Below are 13,370 nucleotides of genomic sequence, written 5' to 3' on the forward strand. Positions count from 1 at the left end.
AAAAAATTGTCACTTTCCCGCAACTTGTGTCAAAATATAAAATATTCCATGGACTCAACATGCCTCTCAGCAAATAGCTTGGGGTGTCTATTTTCCAAAATGGGGTCATTTGGGGGGGTTTTGTGCCATCTTGGCATTTTATGGCCTTCAAAACTGTGATAGGTAGTGAGGAGTGAAATCAAAAATTTATGCCCTTAGAAATCCTGAAGGCGGTGCTTGGTTTTCGGGGCCCCGTACGCGGCTAGGCTCCCAAAAAGTCCCACACATGTGGTATCCCCATACTCAGGAGAAGCAGCTAAATGTATTTTGGGGTGCAATTCCACATATGCCCATGGCTTGTGTGAGCAATATATCATTTAGTGACAACTTTTTGTAATTTTTTTTTTTTTTTATTTATTTTTTATTTTTTTGTCATTATTCAATCACTTGGGACAAAAAAAATAAATATTCAATGAGTTCAACATGCCTCTCAGCAATTTCCTTGGGGTGTCTACTTTCCAAAATGGGGTCATTTGGGGGGGTTTTGTACTGCCCTGCCATTTTAGCACCTCATGAAATGACATAGGCAGTCATAAACTAAAAGCTGTGTAAATTCCAGAAAATGTACCCTAGTTTGTAGACGCTATAACTTTTGCGCAAACCAATAAATATACGCTTATTGACATTTTTTTTACCAAAGACATGTGGCCGAATACATTTTGGCCTAAATGTATGACTAAAATTGAGTTTATTGGATTTTTTTTATAACAAAAAGTAGAAAATATCATTTTTTTTCAAAATTTTCGGTCTTTTTCCGTTTATAGCGCAAAAAATAAAAACAGCAGAGGTGATCAAATACCATCAAAAGAAAGCTCTACTTGTGGGAAGAAAAGGACGCAAATTTCGTTTGGTTACAGCATTGCATGACCGCGCAATTAGCAGTTAAAGCGACGCAGTGCCAAATTGTAAAAAGTGCTCTGGTCAGGAAGGGGGTAAATCCTTCCGGGGCTGAAGTGGTTAAAGGCGAAGTTCAACTTTTAAAAATAATAGTGCAATAGTTTAATTTTGCAGGTAAAAAAATGTGCAGTTATTACTTTTTTTATTAGGAGCCTATAAAGCATTGTACCCACGATCAGCAGATTGTGGGTGCAGTGTCAGGCTCCTGCAGACTATCAGTGTAGCTGTCTGCCCATACCTCGTACAGGCAGGCAGTTACAAAATAACAGGAAGAATCAATGAACTACTATAGCGCTCACCAGCGCCCTTGCAGTTCATTGAGAACTACAAGCCGTCAGCCGCAATGGTGACAATAGTTGTAGATCTCTCATTCACACAACTCTGAATGATTGATGCGGTCCAGGGACAAAGTCCTGCACAGCCGCACTCTTTTGAAATTGTTAGAGTGGGTGTAGGGAGATGATCCCCCACCTGCTATCATAATGGGGGCTCGGGGAGGTGTGTGGGCTGCCGATTTAGTAACCTTTTTACATGTTACACCCTGAATACGGGTATAAACATGTAACATGTTATGAAAGGTTACCTTAAACTTTAGAGAAATAAAAAGAGAGAGGGGCGCACCGGCCATGTGCATTATCTTTTGTAAAATTTATTGAATAAAAATGATAAAAGAAATAACTCACAAGCAGTTATAAAACCAGGTGCCGTAAACCTCGAGCGGCAACTAGCAGCACGTAGTTGTAGTGATGAGCGAAGCCTTCCAAAGGTCTTAGATGAACATACAGGCCTCACTACCGGCTTACGCGTTTCGAAGGGCACATCCCTTCATCAGAGCTCAGCAGTGAACCCTCCTTCAGTAGTCCCTGTATATAAAGTGTGCCAAAAAGGCACAGTCAATGAATTAGGGAGGGTACATGAGGCCCCTCCCCCTCAGTGGATCCCTCCCTCCTAGGTTCTTCACTTGTACAAGTGGATAAATAAAGATTGGTAGAAATTTATTAATAGAATAAATGAATTAATAAATGTAGGATAAAATACATATGGGTATCAATGTGATTAGATACCACCAAAAACAAGGACTAACCATGGGTAGACAAAATGTACAGTGATATATGCACAGAGAGGCGCAGAGTGGCACGGGCTATGCACACCTATTGAAAGGGAAAAGGACCATAGAGTGAGCAGGCTAATGTGTATAGATGGACACTGTACCTTCAGTATCCAATCAGATGTCTGTGTATGCGAGCGGCTCGCCGATCCTTTCCGATTATGCGTTTGCGTTCCAGGCAGGAGGAAGAGACGCGGTGTGCGTCACTTCCTCTGTGACTGTTGTCGCCTACCAGTGACGTAGGCGGCAGGAGATAGTGCGGCGCCATGTTGCTGGAGGCAAAATCCCGAGGAGACATGGCCAGCACTGCACAGAATACCTTAACCTTTAATGTGAACTTGATGGTGACAATGGAAGAACGTGCCATTGGCCTGGCCTCTGTAATCTCTATTGGGAACCCACATAACATGGAGACAAATCAGGACAGTAAATACTAGAACAATGACCTTCTTGGGTGGATCATGGAAGCTGTGTGTATGATATCATTACAAATTGCTTTTGAAATTACATTACCTTGCTTCATTTTATGTGAGAGTTCAATAATTGAGTTTAATGTTCTATAAGGCAGAACTCCAAGAATTATTTTTTTGCAAACCTATATTGTTCCAGCTTGGTTCAATGTAATTATTTATATCTGATGGAGATGCTAAAAATCACTGTAGTAGTCCACGCTACATACAGTAATAACACTCTTCTGTGTGCTTCTCCAGTGGCTTCACGCTGAATATGGTGGGTGCTCACTCTGCACCACCATCATTCAGAGAATGCCTAGTATTTATATGTCAATGATTACAAGGTGTTCTCTGATTTGACAAGGTGGTGATCATGATGTCACCTGTCCTTCCTCTCTGGCTCATCCAATTAGAGAATGCCTTGTAATCAATTCATAAAAATACAAGATGTTCTCTGAAAGCCAGCAGTGCTGAGCTAGCAACTCCCAGAGTTCAGTGTGCAAAGGGGAAGCTGCTGGAGCAGCACCCATGGCTATCCCTGTATGTCAGGCGAACTACGACGGTGATTTTCAGCATCCCCAGTGGCCCTCTGGTTTGTAGAGATGGATACATACATTGAACCAAGCTGGGCCAATGTAATTTTGCCAAAAAAAGATAATTCCTAGAGTTCTGCTTTAACCTCTTGCTACCCATGTAATGCAAATGTGCAGGGGCAAAGGGTGCGCTTTAACACTTACATGATGCACATACGCCAACAAGGGTGGCAGAAGTTTCTGTGCTGAAAGCGAACCTGCCGCTTGCTTCAAGCACAGTGACAAAGCTGTCCTAGACAGCTCCCATTCTCTAATAATGATCCGGAGCCAGTCCCATCTGTGACAGCCAATTACAGCAGCCACATGATCGGGCAGTTCTTCCTGTCCTACCAGGCGTAAAAACCCTGTTAAAAGGTACACCAGGGCTGGGGTGAACTGAAACCATATATGTGATGTCCAGCTGCACCTTTCAAAGGGTTGGAGTAAAAAAAAAAAAAAGTGTCAGTTGCAATAAAAAGTATGTGAACCCTTTTGCAATGATATGGATTTCTGCACAAATTGGTCATAAAATGTGATCTGATCTTCATCTAAGTCACAACAATAGACAATCACAGTCTACTCAAACTAATAACACACAAAAAATTAAATGTTACCATGTTTTTATTGAACGCACCATGTAAACATTCACAGTGCAGGTGGAAAAAGTATGTGAACCCCTAGACTAATGAGATCTCCAAGAGCTAATTGGAGTGAGGTGTCAGCCAACTGGAGTCCAATCAATGAGATGAGATTGCAGGTGTTGGATACGCCCTGCCCTATAAAAAACACACCCCAGTTCTGGGTTTGCTTTTCACAAGAAGCATTGCCTGATGTGAATGATGCCTCACACAAAAGAGCTCTCAGAAGACCTACGATTAAGAATTGTTGACTTGCATAAAGCGGGAAAGGGTTATAAAAGTATCTCCAAAAGCCTTGTTGTTCATCATTCCACGGTAAGACAAATTGTCTATAAATGGAGATAGTTCAGCACTGCTGCTACTCTCTCTAGGAGTGGACGTCGTGTAAAGATGACTGCAAGAGCACAGCGCAGACTGCTCAATGAGGTGAAGAAGAATCCTAGAGTGTCAGCTTACAAAAGTCTCTGGCATATGCTAACATCTCTGTTAGCGAATATGTAAAACAATAAACAAGAATGGATTTCATGAAAGGATACCACACAGGAAGCCACTGCTGTCCAAAAAAACATTGCTGCACGTTTACAGTTTGCACAAGAGCACCTGGATGTTCCATAGCAGTACTGGCAAAATATTCTGTGGACAGATGAAACCAAAGTTGAGTTGTTTGGAAGAAACACACAACACTATGTGTGGAGAAAAAGAGGCACAGCACACCAACATCAAAACCTCATTCCAATTGTAAAGTATGGTGGTGGCAGCATCATGGTTTGGGGCTGCTTTGCTGCATCAGGGCCTGGACGGATTGCTGTCATTGAAGGAAAAATGAATTCCCAAGTTTATCAAGACATTTTGCAGGAGAACTTAAGGCCATCTGTTCACCAGCTGAAGCTCAACAGAAGATGGGTGTTGCAACAGGACAACGACCCAAAGCATAGAAGTAAATCAGCAACAGAATGGCTTAAACAGAAGAAAATATGCCTTCTGGAGTGGCCCAGTCAGAGTCCTGACCTCAACCCGACTGAGATGCTGTGGCATGACCTCAAGAAAGCGATTCACACCAGACATCCCAAGAATATTGCTGAACCGAAACAGTTCTGTAAAGAGGAATGATCAAGAATTACTCCTGACCGTCGTGCACGTCTGATCTGCAACTACAGGAAACGTTTGGCTGAAGTTATTGCTGCCAAAGGAGGTTCAACCAGTTATTAAATCCAAGGGTTCACATACTTTTTTCCACCTGCATTGTGAATGTTTACATGGTGTGTTCAATAAAAACATGGTAACATTTAATTCTTTGTGTGTTATTAGTTTAAGCAGACTGTGATTGTCTATTGTTGTGAATTAGATGAAGATCGGATCACATTTTATGACCAATTTGTGCAGAAATCCATATCATTCCAAAAGGGTTCACATACTTTTTATTGCAACTGTATTTCCTGTCGCATCTCATGGCAGCATACACCTATGGGTTGTGGCTCCGCCCCCGCAACCTGATAGGACCGCGTAGCTATTAAAGTCTGAGAGAGCCCCTGCCCCAGCATTCTCCTTTTTTTCCTCACCTGTCAAGAACCGAAAACATGCATCCCTTACCTAAAACATTCGCCCCAGCCAGGTTCTAGCCTCTCCTGGGTGGAAGTCCTATCCTGTACAGCCTCTAAATGAGCTCAATGGAAGGAACCCCACTCTGATGGTCTCAGGGGTATGTTACAATACATTACAAACCTTAAACAGGTTTATGGATCGCAGCGGTCTCCAGCTCCTTTCTGTGCACCTGTGGGTAACTCCCCTCCTGTCTGTCTCCATAGCTCCAGCTTGTCAGGACATCCCACTTTCCAGCTTCCAAAATGGCGTCGGAGGCCTCAGAGCGCATCTGAGCATGCTCGAGCGTGACGTCATCACCTCGAGACGGCGGCAAGTTTAAAAATGCTGTAATGTCAGCATTTTCTTGTCTCTTCTCTCCTGAGCCTGTAAGGGGGAATTTTGACCGGATTTCTTTTGCTACTCTACCCAGCTGTTCTACCCTGTCTCTCTCTTGCTATTTCCACGCCCAGGTAAGATCTATGATGGTTTTTTCTTTGCTTGTTTACTATCTGCTATCCCATGCATGCTAAGCCACCTATATAATTATAGGTTGATTCATCACCTTTCATGGAGACCGTTGCCCAGGTAGACCATCGCCAGCCTACTAGGTAAGAGGGGATGATGGGTAAGTATGAAGAGAAGGAAAAAGAGAGCCCTCACTAATGCTGTTTAAATTGAACAGCCCCACCAGGTCTTCCAGATCGTCACATTCAAGACGAGGGGAGCCTTCAAGAAGGAGCCGCTCAAGCCACAGGCAGAGTCGCTCAGAGCGCGGCAGAAGTCGCTCAAGTCGCAGAAGCCGCTCAAGTCGCAGGAGGAGCAGATCAAGTCGCAGGAGAAGCCGATCAAGATCAAGGCATAGTCGCTCCCACCACAAAAAATCCCCTGCGCGCAGGAAATCTCCTGTCACCCAGCCTTCCCGTCCACCCGGGAACTCCTGCTGGATTTGCGGTGCTACAGCACTTCCAGACAAACTGGCCTGTCGCACATGCTTCATTGAGGCAACTAAGGACAGAGAAACAGAGGCAAGAGAACCAATTGATCCATCACCACAAGTCGCAGAGCCAGAAGCCAGCAGACCTATACAAAGTACCTCATCCACTGCCCCATCATCATCAAAGACGTCAGACCCTCTCTCTGACACTGATGATCTAGAGGCATCCACCGGCTTCGACTTCTCATTGATCGACCCATTCGTGAAGTCAGTAAAAGAGGCGATCGACTGGGTGGAAGAAAAAGAAACTCCTCAAAAAGTGAGGAAATACTTTCCAAATCTTAAAAAAGACCCAGAGAACTTCCCGTTCATTGAGGAACTTGAGGATCTAATTAAGGATGAGTGGCAAAAGCCAGAGAAAAAAACTGGCCTCAGCAACAGATTATCAAAACTCTATCCACTTAAAGAGCCTAACGTCAACCCACTAATATCTCCTCCAGTGGTCGACTCCTCCCTAATGCGCCTCGCCAGGCACGTAACACTTCCAATAGAGGATGCAGTCACATTCAAAGACGTCCTGGATAGAAAGATCAATCTGGATCTTAAGAGAACCTACCTCTCGGCAGGTGGCGCTTGCAGGCCAGCAATAGCATTGGCTGCCGTCGGTAAGGCTATCTCAAGCTGGTCCACGATGGCCGAGAAGCTGGTATCGGAAGGAATAGAGCAGGAGAAAGTTATCTCAGCACTCCAAGAACTTAGTCTTGCAGGCGACTTTGTCGCAGAAGCCTCTGTGGATATAATTAAAACCACTTCAAGAGCAATGTTAAGCTCAGTAATGGCCAGAAGGGCGCTCTGGTTAAAACCCTGGTCGGCAGATCCCTCCTCAAAATCCAATTGGTGCAAAATACCCTTTGATGGCGTAAACCTTTTTGGAGAAAAACTGGACGTGGCTATTTCTAAGGTCACGGGGGGAAAATCGGGACTCATCCCTTCAGATAGGAGGCCCAGGCAGCAGAGACCACCGGTTTCTAGAAGAAATCTGCCAGATAAATACAGAGAGGCAAGATCCTACAGGCCCGGAAAAGAGTATAGGAGGAACTGGAAGAATCCCCAGTCATCATTCCTCAAGCTCCAAAAGTCTAAGACCCCTGCGTCAGGGGAACAAAAGTCTTTTTGAAGGTGCGTCCGCCCAACCAGCTTTAGTGGGGGCCAGACTCATGAGTTTCAAGCAGGTCTGGGTGGATACAATAAAGGACCCATGGACGATAGACACTGTCCAGTTCGGCCACAAATGGAAATTCAAGACACGGGCACCAAGAGACCAATTCTCTGTAACCAGACTACCTGCATCTCGGGAAAAAAGGATGCTACTGACAAAGTACGTCCAAGACCTGTTACAAAAAGAAGCCATAGTGGAAGTTCCAATATCCCAAAGGTCAACGGGATTCTACTCCCCGTTGTTTCTGGTGAAGAAGAAATCGGGGGATCTACGCCCTGTCTTAGATCTAAAGAATCTCAATCGCTCAATCTTAGTCGAGACATTCAAAATGGAGAGCCTCCAGTCAATTCTTCGGGCCATGAATAATCGGGGATTGGATGCTTTCCGTCGATTTACAAGACGCCTATCTGCACGTCCCCATTCACATCTCATTCCAAAAATTTCTCCGCTTTGCGGTAGGTCTACATCATTTTCAATTCCGAAGCCTCCCGTTCGGGATCTCCACCGCTCCAAGGACATTCACAAAAATCTTACTGCCAGTAATAGCCTTACTAAGAGAACAAGGATTGAGGGTCCATCATTACCTGGACGACATCCTTTTGCTAGCAGACAATCAGGATTCCCTTCTACTGCATCGATCCATTCTGATTACCACCCTACAAAACTTCGGCTGGATCATAAACTGGGGGAAAAGCAATCTGCAGCCCACTCAGAGAATGATATTCCTGGGGGCGGAACTAGACACCCGTCTCAATACGGTGGAACTTCCGCAGGAAAAAATTCCCAGCCTCATTCAGAAGGCAAGAAAGTTATTAGCCTCTACCACACTACCAGCCCGGGAGTACCTCAGCATACTGGGGTCATTCTCAGCAACCATCCCAATGGTACAATGGGCCCAATGGAACACCAGACCTCTGCAAGCATCATTGTTAAAACAATGGAACGGGGTATCATTGTCTCAGCCGATCATAGTCCAGAAAGAAATAAAACAATCACTCTGGTGGTGGACCAGATTGAACAATCTGAAGAAATGCAGGCATATAGTCCCTCTTCCTCAGGAAATAATCACTTCAGACGCCAGCCTGAAGGGCTGGGGGGCACACTACCACCATCACGCAGTCCAGGGCCTTTGGACATTCAGAACACAGAACGTGGTTTCAAATATATTGGAGATGAAAGCAGCTTTCCAAGCTCTGTTAGCCTTCAGCCCCCTCCTCAGGGGGAAAGAGGTCCTGCTAAAATTGGACAACAGAGTGGCAGTTGCCTATATCAACAGGCAGGGGGGCACCAGGAGTCGCTCCATGATGCGGGAAGTCCGTCCAGTCTTCGAGTGGGCACAGCTGAACCTGTCGGGATTAACGGCAGCGTATGTCCCAGGAGTCCAAAATCAACTAGCCGACTCTCTAAGTCGGACCTTTGTATCAAACAACGAGTGGGCCTTAAGTCACCAAGCCTTTACCCTCATAACCCAGACCTGGGGGATACCGGATATAGACCTGGCGGCAACACCGGTCAACACGAAATGCCAGAGATATCTAGCCAGAATTCCTTCCCCATCGGCAGAAGGCACGGATTGCCTACAACACGACTGGAACTTCCGTTTGGGGTACATATTTCCGCCAACACCACTCATTCCGAGATTCTTACTCAGACTCAAGAGGTCGAAAGCCACAGTGCTAGCAGTCCTCCCATTTTGGCCGAGACGACCATGGTTTACGACGCTCCTCCAATTGAGCACAGCAGAACCACTGACACTCCCAATGACAGCGGATATACTATCGCAGGGGCAACTCCTTCTCCCATTTCCGGAGAGGCTGCATCTAACAGCATGGAGATTGAAAGGACTAGGTTCTTAGTCCAAGGTTGCTCCCAGAAAGTGATAGACACTCTCCTCCAGGCCAGAAAATCCACGACCAATAAAACCTATAAAAGGGTCTGGGAGAGTTTTCTCTTAGTCGCACAACAGCAATCCTGGAACCCGGCATCTCCATCAGTTCCTCAGATCCTCGAGTTTCTCCAGTTAGGTCTAGATAAAGGTCTTAGGTCTAGTACCCTGAAGGTACATGTATCAGCCCTATCCGCTATGACAGGAGTGAAATGGGCTCAAGAACCTCTCATCATCCAATTTCAGAAGGCTTGCCTAAAGCTGAGACCACCTAGGAAACCTTCCTTCCCGACATGGGATCTTTCAGTAGTGTTGGAAGCCTTATCCCATGAGCCATTTTTTCCGTTAGAGAATGTTTCCCTGTGGGACCTAACTCTCAAAGTCACTTTCCTAATAGCAATTACATCAGCTAAAAGGGTATCGGAAATTCAGGCCTTACAGGCTAAAGAACCATACTTGATGTTCTATCCAGACAAAGTAGTCTTAAAACCATCGGATCGCTTCATCCCGAAAGTGTCATCATCTTTCCACTTTAACCAAGAACTATGTCTCCCCACCCTATCCACAGAACAGGGTGATCCACATCCGCTTGACATAAAGTCGAATATCCAGGCCTACCTCCTGGCAACCAGCAATTTAAGGAAGACAGAGGACCTACTGGTCATTCCTCATGGGTTTAGAAGAGGACAAGCAGCAACCTCTCGCACCATCGCAGCATGGTTGGTGAAGATCATTAAGAGAGCTTACGCATCTAACAATGCACGAGTACCTGAGGGCTTAAGGGCACACTCCACAAGGGCAATGGCGACCTCCTGGGCGGCCTACTGCAGGGTATCAGCCGAAACCATCTGCAAGGCAGCCACTTGGTCTTCGAAAACCACTTTTATCTCTCATTATAAAGTGGACTCCGCTAGATTGTTCACGGTAGAATTTGGGAGAGCAATTATTCAGGCTAACTCCTCAATACCTTCTAAATAAAAAACTTATCTTTTGCTCATACCCACCCAGTTTGCGAGTTATTCCCCATAGGTGTATGCTGCCATGATGCGACAGGAAAACGGAAAATTGTATACTCACCTTTCCGTAATTTTCCTTTCCTGTCGCATCTCATGGCAGCATACAAATGCCCACCCATCTGAGGTGAGGTATATATACACGGAGAATGCTGGGGCAGGGGCTCTCTCAGACTTTAATAGCTATGCGGTCCTATCAGGTTGCGGGGGCGGAGCCACAACCCATAGGTGTATGCTGCCATGAGATGCGACAGGAAAGGAAAATTACGGAAAGGTGAGTATACAATTTTCCGTTATATCCAAGCTACATATATGTAAATATGCCACACTGCACAACCAGAAAGTGCACTGAAAGTTTTCCAAATTCAGCCTTAAAAGTGTTACTTTAACCCAGGACCCTGAATTCACTATATCTGGTCTCCCACAGTGCATAGAATATGGAAATGCAATTATAACAACTAAATACCTTTTCTCATCTGCAGTATATAACAGCCTTGTGATTTCTATAAGTGTCTGGTTTAAAGCTTGTGGAGGAGTTTTCATTCTCCCCCGATTGTCCTGTAACCCTCTGTCTGGACAGTGCTAATTGGCCCTGTACTAATCACATGCACTCTCCCAAGAAAAAAAAAATCTCTAGTAATACACACCAAACTGAGCAAGTGTAGCATGCCCCCAAGGCTCTGTACTATCAGTAGATGGATTGGGGACTGTGGAAGAAGGGGAGGATCAGAGAAGACAGGACCAAACAGCTTTTTTACACAATGCAGAGGATTAACCCCTTAGGTTCCACAGTGAGTATAACAAGCATGCTTTACTGCATATAGAGATTGATTTTACTACTGTGGGTTTAGTAACACTTTAAAGCTTTCTAGTTTCCTGTTCAAAGAGCAAAGCTCATGATACAGATTCTTAGTCAAATGAACAAACTAGAGGCAGAATGGTGACATGAGAAGCTGCATTGCAGAATGAGGAAATATATTTGTTACCAGCCTGGCTACAGGGTGCAGTGATGATACATAAATTACAGAACTAACAACAGTACAAATATTTGGGTAACACGGGGTGTATATACAAATTGCAAATGTATATTTGGCGGTTTACCTGCAGTTTCTCGTTAAATCACTATCAACTGATCACAGTATTTTAGTATTTGATTTAAGGCATGAATGTAAAAAAAAAAGCTTATATTTACCGTTTTGAAGGAGCAGTCATCTTTTTCACAAGGTTCTTAATTTTTTCTGCTGAAGTAGTGTAAGTGATCTTTTCCAGCAGATGAAAGTCCTCTTCATGAAACTCCTCTGGAGTAATGTTGCTTAAAAGCTAAAAAAAAAAAAAAAAACCCACCACATATTATAACCTAAAACAAGTGCATTATACAATTCTTGGTAGCTCCTTATTCTAAAATACTTTGTAAGTTTAATGGTAGATTTATTCCAAGAAAAAAAAAGTTTTATATATAAACACACACACACATATATTTATTGAAATGTATACAGTTTAACGTCTAAATGTACTCAGAAAATAAAGCATAGAACAAATAAATAATTGAATATAAAGAAATCATGGAATCGTTTGCTTTAACAAAATGTAATATCAATTTTTGACTTATCGAAGTAGCCATCTCTTTTGGATATAACAGCCGAACAAGTGTGCTGTCCAAGTGACCGACTGTGAATCTAACAAAAGAGCTCCAGGACCATCATGCTTCCTCCTCCATGTTTGACAGTTTGTCACACAAGGAACCATCCTTTCACCTACTGGACAGCGTACAAAAACTCTGCATGATGAACCAAAGATCACAAATTTTGATTCATCAGTCCATAAGACCATCTTAGCAATGGCTTTCTTACAGCCACTCAACCTGCAGCTTGAAATTTTCTCTTCACAATTGAAACTGAGACTTGGTTACTTTGATCAGTGTTAAGCTGTTGTCCTGTGGGCCACCTGTCATGCAAGCTGTTGACTCTCAGAAACTCCTGTCAGAGTTTCCTTCAGGTTTTCAAGTGTATTTTGATGGTGTAAGAAACTGTACTCAGAAACATTGGCTCTCTTTGCTGTTCTTGTAAAGGAAAAACCTACACTCTTAAAGTGGATGTAAACCCAATGTCATCCTTTCTAAACTACTAATAAAGGAAAAAAAAGTATAAAGAAAAAAAGTTCAGTGCGCTACTCAAATTAAAACCAAATAGTAATGTGAATATAAAGAAATTAAAAAATTATAGTTCATATGGAAAATGATAGTATCATAAACCAGAGGTGTGATTCCTCTTTAAGTCTTCAGTAAATCGACTGCCTCCTCTCCCAGTCGATGCCTGTTTGGGAGAAACGTAGCGTTGGGTGGAGCCAGAGGACCTGACATCACCACACTCTCAGCTGATCGGCTTTGGCATCGGCTGTGTTTTTTTAACTGCAACCATGTTTTACCCTGTTAATGCTTTGATGTCAGTTGTCCATTCATGGATTAAAGCATTTTAAACTACTGCACAATGAAGCGCATCTTTTTCTTTTAAAATATACCATTTCCTGCTACGAGTGGTCTTACTGGAACAGCTAATAGAGGAGAGTGTTCCTGATTGCTGCCTCTGAAATTTAAACCACCAGGCGTGGAGGGAAGTCTGTCTCTACTCAAAGACCAGCTTTTCCTGACCCCGAGAGGAGTTTCGTTCAGGCTTGCATGATCTCTGTGGTGAGGATCCATCAAATCTGGTAAGCAACCCCCTTTTCCTATTTCTGCACTGTCTTAGAAGATCCATAGAAGATTTACTGAAGACTTAAAGAGGAATCACACCTCCGGTTTATGATACCATCATTTTCCATATGAACTATAATTTTTTCATTTCTTTATATTCACATTACTATTTGGTTTTAAATTGAGTAGTGCACTGAACTTTTTTTCTTTATACTGTACAAAACCTCATGTTCAAGTTATTTTAGTTGTAGCACTCAGGATTATTTATGTTCCATATATTTGCGATTTTGTGCGTTTTTATGCACTTTTAAAATAGAGTTTCACTAATTTAAATTCCACATTG

General features: G+C 43.6%; 1 protein-coding gene across 2 annotated transcripts in view; it reads right to left on the minus strand.

Annotated features, from left to right (window-relative positions):
* The window catches only part of UGGT2 (UDP-glucose glycoprotein glucosyltransferase 2), a 670,166-nt gene that overhangs the window by 250,233 nt on the left and 406,563 nt on the right, over positions 1-13,370 (minus strand). For both annotated transcript variants that reach the window (XM_073614383.1, XM_073614382.1), the window contains exon 23: positions 11,531-11,658. In XM_073614383.1, the coding sequence (XP_073470484.1) occupies positions 11,531-11,658 (128 nt within the window). The remainder of the gene's footprint in view (positions 1-11,530; positions 11,659-13,370) is intronic.

The sequence above is a fragment of the Aquarana catesbeiana genome, linkage group LG02, assembly GCF_042186555.1.
Source record: "Aquarana catesbeiana isolate 2022-GZ linkage group LG02, ASM4218655v1, whole genome shotgun sequence".
NCBI classification, from domain to species: Eukaryota; Metazoa; Chordata; class Amphibia; order Anura; family Ranidae; genus Aquarana; species Aquarana catesbeiana.